A 10350-nucleotide genomic window follows, 5' to 3' on the forward strand; every position below is an offset into this window, starting at 1 on the left:
ATTTTGAGCTTCACAGCTTAAAAACATGTTCATGTCCAATACATGGAATTCGGATTCCTAGTGAAGCGAGTTGTTCATTAAATCGGTTACCTGTCAGATTTAATCTCCGGTGTACGTGTAACAAAAAGCTCATGTAAGAAAATCTTCGTATCGAGTCAGCAACCAAAGAACACATTCTCATGGTTCAAAATTAAATTAAACTGATAAAGATAAACTAGCATTAAACCGCCTGAAATTTTGCTGCAGCAATGTTCGATCGACCGTAACCAACTGGTAATTGTTCCAATGGGAGAGATTCATATAAACCAGCCCAAAACAATTAATAAATGCATCATCCTACATGTATTTATTTTACTCGGCCTCGACAGCCAGATCCGATGGATAATGTATTACAGAAAACAGTGAGGACAGTCCCATCGTAGAACTAGTTAATCACAATCAGGTGGACCTAATAAATCACAATCATGTGGCATATCTTAATTAGGTTCGAACGAAAGAAATCAAGTCGGTGCCGAGTAATACAGCAAAACCTTCTCATTGCACTTTTGCCAGGCAGGTGCAATGCGTTTGTGCTCTGTTTTGTCTTAACGCCAAAAGTAAACAAGAAGCACTGGCAGCAAGTGCAGCGAAAGGTTTTGCTAACCAAGTTTACATTAAACAAGTTTTCCAGGCAAGTTTTGGCACTTCAAAAGAAAGAATTGCAGACGCGAGACACCAACTATACCCTTATTGCAGATAAAAAATGGACACAGCAAAATTACATTAAAAATAATAGTAATTAAACAATAGAATACTAAAGACAATATCATTTCTGACTAACCAAGTTTTCCAGGCAAGTTTTGGCACTTCAAAAGAAAGAATTGCAGACGCGAGACACCAACTATACCCTTATTGCAAAAGAAAATTGAACAACAAGGGTTGAAAATAAAAAGTAGGGAAAAAAAAAATAATAATCAATTTACACGGGTCCAAGGATGGCATCGATCCAATTTGAGGTGCCAATCCATCAAACTTCAGACTATATAACAAACGAATGATGCAATCGGCTAATACGTGAACTTACCTGCGACATACTACTATTGTAGACTATCTTCCTACACCCCAGTCTCTTTTCCCATCTCCTCGTCGAGAAACGAAAAACTAAACCAATGCTCTCGTTGTCGCGCAGCCTATGGATATTCATTAATCAGAAATATAAAAAAAACTTCTCCAATTTTATGGACGACTCTCGACGGTTGAAGTACCCGATGCCTCTGCTGTACTCTGCGGATACAATGTCTCGAAATCCAATATCTGAAATTAACTGAAATTTGAAGCAAGCAATATTCTGTCACCCAGTCTTTGCCTCAATTATGGTCCTACGCCTCAACAGCTGATGTTATGGATTAACATTGCATTCATCCATGAACCTCTCTTCTTGCGTAAGGTACTTCTTCCAGTACTTCTTGTACTTTGGAATGCCGAGATCAAGCCAAGGCTTCATGTTGCCATCATAATGCAACACTGCCGCATTTTTTACAGTCTCATCGGGGACTCCATAATCATGACCAAGTCCTTGCCGAAACAAAGTATCATCCAGAGAATATATCTGACCATGAAAGACAAGTAAACTTGCTGGAAGTGTTGCAGTTCTCCATGATGCTTCATTTTCATGATTCAACTGTCATCCACAGTGAAAGCAAAAGAATTAGATAATAAAAAAATAGTCAAAATCAATATATATCATTATCATCTGGAAGTTCCATTTAAATGGAAGTGGATCAGCTTAGGTGCACCAAGGAACCTGACAGACGCTATAGCAAATTTTAAAACATTGGCAAAAATCTCAAGTAAACCAACATCTGATCTATAGCAATTACCTCACGGAGAAATCGTCTGTACATTCCAGTGATATCATGTTCTCTCCATTTATCCAAATCAATTATGTTTAGTCCAGACATCCAGACACAAGAATTACCATCGTACCTACTGGTGCCCAAATATGATTTCAGTTGACCCAATTTGACCCCACAAAATTCTGTGGCACCATTTACTTTTCCTCCCAAATCAAGATTCCACAAGAATGATATATCTTTTTGGACAACGACATCATCATCCAAAACGATTACCTTCTTTAGATTCTTGAATATATCGGAAAGAAGAAAATGGGAATGACCAAATACTGAAATATATTTAGTTCTCATCTGCAGAGAGGATGGTTGAGCAATAGTATGAGTGGAGATACGGAACTCCTCAGACATTGACAGTGCTTCCAAATCTAACCCCACAAAATGATTAAGATCAAGCTCATCAAAGTTCAAGACGTGAATTGCTGCATTTCTGTAAGAATTTCTAGCAAACCAATGCTTCATAGAATAAAAGTTCTGTTTATCAGTGAGCACATGGAAAACCATGTTATCAGATTCCTGTAACAAAAAGTAATATCATTGACAACATTGGGAATAATATCTTCATGTTCAAAACCAGAGAAAATCAAGATTCGGATGCCATACCTCGGAGTTCATTACGGTAGAATTAATTGTTACCGATAATGCTAGTATATTTCTTGAAAAGATTACATAGTGTTGAGAACTTGGATTATCGATTTTATTAGCAAATGAATGCTCAATCTCTGCCGACGGAGATTTGAAATACTCTACTGTCAGTCTCATTGAAAGGCAATGGAAACTTTTGGACATGGTCTGGACACCAAGCTGATAAAGGTATGCACTTTGCTTCATATGAAAATGAGCTTCATCTTCTGTCAGATCAAGTATCTGTCTTAGTTTCCTGTCAACATTATTGCAATCTACAGAGCATGATTTGGCTTTTGCAATAACCTGATCCATCTTGTGCATCTTCCTCTCTATGCTGAAAGGGTAGAATACCAAATTTCAGAAACAATTCACAATAAGAAAACAAAAAAAAAAGTGACGCAACATCTACATTGGAGTTTCTAAAGGTTATTTCAATGAAAACTGCAGTGAAGAACTTGAACTCAAACTAGGATATGAGCCGTTAATTAGAAAAAGAGAACATTCAAAATTTGTGGGTCATTAGAACTTCAACATTTGGTTTTAATCAACCAAAAAATTAAAATTTCAAGTAGCATAATCAACATTTCATCAGTTAGGAGAATGTTGAAGTTTCTGCAGTCAAATAATTTATCTCAACAACAAGAACAAGCCAAAATTACCAACTATTTGAGGATGGAACTTCATGATTCGTCTCTATGACAACATATCTAATGTAATTCATACTTTATGTATGCATATATATTGGGCCAAAGATGAATGTTTGAACATTTATAAGCCAGCAGCACATTCACTATTCTGAAAAATCAAAGAGACTAATTAATGTATCACAAACGACATAGAGATTCTAACTCAAAAAGACAATTCCCAGAGGTTATGACATATTGCTTACTGTGGTGGAAGATCAGGATCAAAGAGACTAATTAATGTATCACAAACGACAAAGAGATTCTAACTCAAGTAGACAATTTCCAGAGGTTATCACATATTGCTTACTATGGTGGAAGATCAGGATCAGAAACTGCTTCACTAAGAATACGCTCATGATCCTGAATGTTCAGCTTCAGTTCACGTGTCAGGTTTTCCTGTCCCTGAAGTTTTGCAATGCTTGGATAGTAAGCTCTTGCCACAAACAACTGATCCTTGAGTCTCTTCACAACAGAATCTTTCATTACTTCTCTGTGTTCCTTGGACCAGAGGCAATAGCTCCCAAATTCAAGTTCACAAGATCTCTCAGTCTCACCAACATTTGAACCTATGGAATGGTCATGATTCCCAGATTTCGCATCAGTCTGCAACAATACAAAAGCTAAGAATTCCGTAAAGCCTACAAATAAGAACATAAAGCATAAAGAACTAAAAGCTGTTTCACATAAATGTCGAGGATGGAAACATGGTCAAATTCAACACAAATTCTCGTCTCAAAAAGGGAAATTAGCAGTTCACCAAAGAATAGAAGAAAAACATTACTCTGCTACAACTTGTTAATACACCGGACCAATCAGTTGGATAGATCGACCAAATCGTTCTTAAATACAAGACTGCATAAATCTTTAGCCAATAAGATATGCTTACTCTGTTAGGCAGAGATGAAGTTTCTTTTGCAACACCATTATTTTCTACAGGTGGACCTGCAAATGATTAATAATAGTCAGTTATCTTCAGCCAAAAAAGAGGACTGAGAAAAAAAAGGAAAATATATAAATCATCGGTAGAAATGAGAATACACCTATAATAATACTGGGGCTGGGCGTTGCACCTTTCAAATTGGGCACGTTATCCTTCGACACAGCCTGAGAATTGGCATCCTTTGGTTCTGAAGTAGATGGAGAACTAACAGTGTCATTGATTCTCTTGTACAATTCTTTATCGGGAGATACACTTTCAGTATCCTAATACACAAGCAATAGAAGAATTTCCATTTTCAGAATTTTTATAAATACTAGTTAACCATATAATAAACTGGCACAAATTTCAGATAATTTCTAAAGACAACCTTTTTCAGATACAAATGCATCGCAAAATTGCAAAAGTTTGATTCTCCATTTTACAGTTGCTACAATTGACCATTGATTATCCTAGAAGAATAATTATCCAAAAAAAGAATAAAATTAAATTAAATAGCTGATAAAAATGCAAGAAAAAAATCCATTGCATGTCCAACCTAACCCAAGTCAAGTCAATCTGAAGTTTTACTTCATCTATTCAAAATTCAACTTAATTGGTCATATCATTTAAAGATCTAGGAAAGGCAACTGGCAAAGAAGCAGATTCCACATCTTTAATCCTTATGGTAGTAAGGTCCCTTCCTCAATCCAAAATGCAGGTCAATGCCCGAGTCAAGACCAAACCGAGTCTCAAATATAAGTCCTAATCTTGCTTGAATTAGGAGTTTTAAGTCCTATATTTTTTTTTCCTTGTCTTTAGGGACAACTTTAGAATGTCTCTAAAGTCCTAGTCTAAGAATTATCAAGTTCTATAATAGGGGATCAGATACCGGATTAAATTTTTATCACTTAACTTATGTGATGGTAAGAGTTAAGTTCGAGTTTGGTTAGCAAAAGGATAGGGAAGAAACAAGAGCCTACAACTAGAGGTCTTGTGAGTCTGTAGTTCCTCCGTTTCCTCTTCCTCTTCTTTCACTTCTCGTATTCTTCTCTATCTCGACTCTTCTCTATTTTTCTTGGAGGATACATTCTTCCCTCAAGGAAAGATCCTTGAAAATTCTAGCATCTTAGCTCCCTCCAATTTTATTATACATCTTTGAGATACCGATGCACACCCTCCAACCCTCATCATATACACTGTCTCTAGTACATCTCTTGTTTTCACCGCCTTTCCCATTTCCTCCCAAACAGTAACTCAGAATTTATTTGTCCATGCAATCTAGGTAGCATAGGGATGCAGCAAATAGTAACAGAGGATATCAAAGGAGGTTTGGGTATAGTGACACTGATATAGGAGCCAACCATAGTGGTTTTCCCAACTCACAATGAAAAGGGACTAAGATAATAAAAACTATGATTAATGACATCAAGGCTCAAGGAAATGAGCATTGCTGGTCCGGGTGAGGCGATTGAAGAAGGCGCCCCTTAGGCGCATGCTTGAGCTGAAGCGTTGGGCGCCTCAGGCGTGCATCCAAGCCAAGTTCACAAGTGGTTCAGTCTGGGCAACTAAGTTGGTTCAACCGAACCAACTAATACAACTTAACACCCCTCCCCTCCTCATGCACCCCACCCAGCAAAACCCTAGCGCTTCATCCACCCGTGTCTGCAGCTTGGTTCGTTGCCATATGTAGCTTGGTCTGCCGCTGCAACTTCATCCACCGCCGTCTGTAGCTTGGTCCACTACTGCAGCTTCATCTGTTGTTGTCTGCGGCTTTGTCCACTACCATCTACAGCTTTGTCTGCCATCGGTTACCACCTTCCCCTCCACTGTTGGCCCAACCTCCGCTATCGCCTTCTCAACAGTTGCAACCTTCACTTCCACCTATGTTGTTGCCACCTTGGCATCCAGTTGCAGCTATTATCTTCTCCTCTCATTACTGTTATTGCTTGCTTCAGTAGACATCACTACCTCATCTTCGCTTCCACCTATGTTGCTGCCACCTTGGCATCCATCTCCTCCAGTTGCAGGCTTGCAGCTATTATCTTCTCCCCTCATTGCCGCTTTTGCTTCCTTCAGTACGCGTCACAGCCTCCTCTTATCCTCCAATTCCTTTTTCACTTCCTCCTGCCCTCTTATCTCCCCTTTTCTCTTGGTCCAAGTGATACCGAGCATACTTCGGCCATATCAGAACCATACTGGTTTTTCAATCAACAGGTATCAGCACCGAAGCTGAGTTTTTAAATCTTACTAGATATAGTGCAATTATTCATCAAAACTGCATGGTAACTGATATCAACATCAATTTGTGAAAATTCGGTATTGAAACTCAGTGGATCATATCAAAATTAGGCATAGCTGTTACCATATAAACTAGAAAGAAAGAGGGAAAAATGAGCAAAGGTGGGAAGAGGAGGAAAAAGAGAACTGGCAGAAAAAAAGGAGATGAAGGAGGAAGAGGAAGCCTAACAATAGGAGGAAATGACATGCCAGACAAAGAGGAAGTGGTGGCAACGTCATGGTATGCAGATGAGGTGACAACAGTGATGCGATAGGAAGAGGCTTCCTAAAATAAAGAGTGGCAAGTATAAAACTCGTCAAACTGCAAGAAAGATTTTTCCCCATACATTTTAAAATAAAAAAGAAAATTTCCTAAAATGGTTTGTTCTCATTTACGGAAGAGTTTCTTGTGGCTTTAACTTTCTTGATCTTTTGGGGAGAGATAATTATCAACAAGAAAGCACACTTCCTGACCATATTGTCTTCATGATAAATCCACTTCTTGACTATATACAAAAACTTCTAGAACATTTTACAACTCCTATTCAATCATTGATTTTGTCCAGTATTTTGTTTCAGTTATATGTCAAAACCACTAATTTATTTTCAATATTTTTCATTATCATCAAAATTGTGGTCATACACAAGACTCTTAGAAGGACCATCTTCCAAGTCTTAAATATCAATAAATTGTTTAAGATCCAAAATGTTCTCTTTGGTTTGACTTTGAAAGAAATCATTAGATAATATGATCCATGTTTTGTCTTATTATCAATTCTGCTTTTGCTTAATGTGTAGACCATGAAATGTTTCTTCTTCTTGAAGTCCTGCTCAACCTATCTCCATACATACAACAATAAAGCAGGCACCTCACTTCAGAATATATTTTTTAATCTATTCCCAACAAAAGATGGAAGTTCAACATCAGGATCACTAACATTCTGCCCCTCTCAACCTCAAACTAGTCTTTCCTTTCAGTCTCAACTTCATCAAGAATCTTAAATAAAGTCAAGAAGCATAATCCAGCATATTAATTTATCTGCTATAAAAACACATGACCATAAGGTCCCCATTCTTCAAATCAACTATAATGGTCAGACATAATAGCTAAACAGTAACTATGGTGCTCCACTAGGATGACAAAGAACCAATATCTAATAGAAACTAATATCATGAGGTTTTATGAATCTGTTGCCTAGGAATTTGTCACTCATGTGTACAAATTTATATATTATGTGCTAAAATGGCAAAGAATTATATTAATTTTTTTTAAAAAATAGAACCATGTAAACTTAATGATCACCTAGAATATGTCATGGAAATTTAAAAAGTTCTAAGATCAAAGATAATAATGAAGCATTTTTCAGAAACTACTGAAGCAGAGAAGTATAGCAATTGTCATTACAGCACAGGTCTTGTAACAGGAATATTGAAGCATGGATACTCTAAAAATGGAATTGTTGCAGATGGTAAGTCTAAAAGCAACAATTACAGCAATATATTTATGCAACAGTATATTTTGAAGTTATATCATGGATTGAAAATGATGTATGGTGCAAGATACCACTAGTATGAAAAAGAAGAAATGATATAACAGAAAAAAGATTATGAAAAATTGAAGATAAAGGTTAGATAGGCTATCAATCTCAAATTTGTCTCCTCAATGGGTATTTCACCCTTGTCATCATGCACAAGAAAAGACAACTTCATGATGGCATTTCTCAATATCAAGTTTACTAATTTTCTCTAAGAACATACATGTAGAACCTTCCAGAGAAGCTACAAACTACCTAATTGAAGATTAGATGAGTAATAACAACTATTAACTCAATTTAAAGGCTGAAAAACAATGCTTTGCAGTATCAATGCCAAACAGAAAGAAAGCTGAAAAAGGTGCCCTAATCCGATCTTTATTTGAAAACTGAAAAAGTACTATGTATTAATCAGTAACCAGCAGAACCACATCATGTTTACATGATAGGGTGGTATAACAACAAACGTATAAGAACTCGACATATGATAAATAATAAACAAAACTAAACTATCCCCATGCTTATCTGATCATGGAGATTATAACTTAGAGACATTCCTGTAAGTGACTGACAACAAGCAACATCAAAACAATTCCATCTTTGGTGAAAAGTATAACTCAAACAGTGTATGGCCCAATAATTAAAAAAAAAGAAACAAATTATTGCATCAAGCATCATGGAAATATACAAGATTGGTTTCAATTACATAATTTTGCAGATAGGACGAAAGATTAATACATCCATAACAAGAATATATTCCTTGTCATTTTCCCCTTCACTGCATTCTGATTTCAACAAGTTTGAAACAAGCAGATGCAGGCAGCATAAGTAAAAGAAAGGATTACAAGACACGATCTTTCTATGCACTAGAAGAAAATGACGAAGTGTCAAGATATTCAAAGTTAAAAGCCTAATAATTATGTGTAGGATGAACCTCTTGGAAGGTTGGTACAAAATTGTTTAAGACGTTATGAATCAACGGCCGATCATCCTGTCAAATGCCAGAACCAATATGTTATAATCATCTGTGAAATGGGATGTCCAACACAAAAGCCCAGTTACAAAAGCAGTGTAAAACCTCATCAACAATCACGTCAACTAACAGAAAGACAAAAGAGGGAGAAGAGAACCTCGGAGGGATTCTTCTCTTCACCACGATCCACGTGATGGTAGATTTCGAAGCTGCTTTCCTAGAGATAAACCAAACCAGAAATTAGGTGAAATAAACCTATCAAAACAATTTCCTAGCATCATCCTAGCTGATTTGCTCACCTGTTGGGAGCGATCGTCAGCCAGGTATCCTGCAGAAAATGACAGATGCTGATTAAGAAACCTCACAATCTCAGAGAAGATTTTGAGATCAAGAAACAGACAATGCAATAAAAAGGAACCACCCAAAGTCCATGATTCCCAATCAGACCACGGATCAGGAGCACCAAGAACCCGAGCTCCACCGCGCAATGCAGTAGGACCGAGACGGCGCCGGGGCTACACCTCGGCGGCGAGATCTGAGGGCGACATTAGGGTTTTAACGAGGGGGAGGAGAGGCAGATCTGAGATCACGCACCGGACGGGAAGCGGTTGTGGAGGCCGAGGAGGAAGACGAGGGGAACAAGCATCGAGAAGAAGACCAAGACGAAGACGGCCGCAGCTTGCCCCTTCGACCGCCGCTTCGACGCCGCCTGCGCTGCCGTCGAGACCACGCCGGCGGCGGCGCCGTACCCTTTCATCTTAACCACTGCTCTTCCTCTCTGTCTCTCTTTCTCAGTAATTGAGAGGATGAAATCATCCACTCACGTCGTCGTCGTTTCTTTCCACAGCTCTCCGACTGCGGTTCTCCGATCACTATCGCTGCGACTAAATCCGAATGTAGAGAAATCTCTCTCTCTATCTCTATTTCTGTGTTGATCTTTTCAGTTAAGATCAGATTTATGTTTGTTTTCGAGCAATACAATCACAAGAGAGAGATAAAGAGAGGCAGAAGATAAGAAGATTCGGTAAATAAAGAGAAAAAAAAAGAAAGGCAGAAGATATGAAGTGTTTTGTTGCCTTTTATATATGCACTTGTAAAATTCGCAAGACACTTACTGTTTAAATAATATATTTATATATATATATATATATATATAATTATGAGAAAAAACACATCAATAATTTCACGTGCATCCAACATTGTTGTCTCCGTCATGCAATAGGGAGAGTTTTGATTTGAAAAATTTTGATCGAAAAATATGTATCGAAAATACGTTTAACTTTAAAAAATTTTGATCGAAAAAGGTTTAACTTAGTATGTGAGTAAGGGTAATGAGTAACTAAATTAGTTAGTAATAACATAAAAAAAATATAAAAAGAAATATAAATTAGATTTATAGTGGTTGGTCATCCCGACCCACATCTACTCCTGATTTCTTTTTCCTTGA

At 37.4% G+C, this 10350-nt stretch overlaps 1 protein-coding gene across 2 annotated transcripts; it reads right to left on the bottom strand.

The window, feature by feature from the left end:
- Positions 1–853: 853 nt before the first annotated feature.
- On the bottom strand, positions 854–9932 carry LOC135595920 (probable galacturonosyltransferase 7). 2 transcript variants are annotated; one of them, XM_065087436.1, is made up of 10 exons: positions 9498–9932; positions 9203–9231; positions 9061–9120; positions 8865–8921; positions 4273–4405; positions 4089–4144; positions 3510–3805; positions 2493–2850; positions 1860–2405; positions 854–1660 (listed from the first exon to the last, which is right to left on the bottom strand). In XM_065087436.1, the coding sequence occupies exons 1-10, from the start codon at positions 9658–9660 to the stop codon at positions 1379–1381; spliced, it is 1980 nt and encodes a 659-aa protein (XP_064943508.1). In that variant the 5' UTR covers positions 9661–9932; the 3' UTR covers positions 854–1378. The 2 variants fall into 2 exon arrangements, with proteins under 2 accessions (XP_064943508.1, XP_064943502.1); XM_065087430.1 differs by having other exon boundaries at positions 4243–4405.
- Positions 9933–10350: the final 418 nt, after the last annotated feature.

This window comes from Musa acuminata, chromosome BXJ1-2 (assembly GCF_036884655.1).
Source record: "Musa acuminata AAA Group cultivar baxijiao chromosome BXJ1-2, Cavendish_Baxijiao_AAA, whole genome shotgun sequence".
NCBI lineage: Eukaryota > Viridiplantae > Streptophyta > Magnoliopsida > Zingiberales > Musaceae > Musa > Musa acuminata.

Excerpts from the sequence above, each read along its gene's own strand:
- LOC135595920 (XM_065087430.1), bottom strand. The coding sequence starts at position 9,660 with ATGAAAGGGTACGGCGCCGCCGCCGGCGTGGTCTCGACGGCAGCGCAG. Across the intron at positions 4,406-8,864 it reads TTGTACCAACCTTCCAAGAG|GATACTGAAAGTGTATCTCC; the intron begins GTTCATCCTACA and ends CTTGTGTATTAG. Across the intron at positions 1,661-1,859 it reads ACAGACGATTTCTCCGTGAG|TTGAATCATGAAAATGAAGC; the intron begins GTAATTGCTATA and ends TGTGGATGACAG.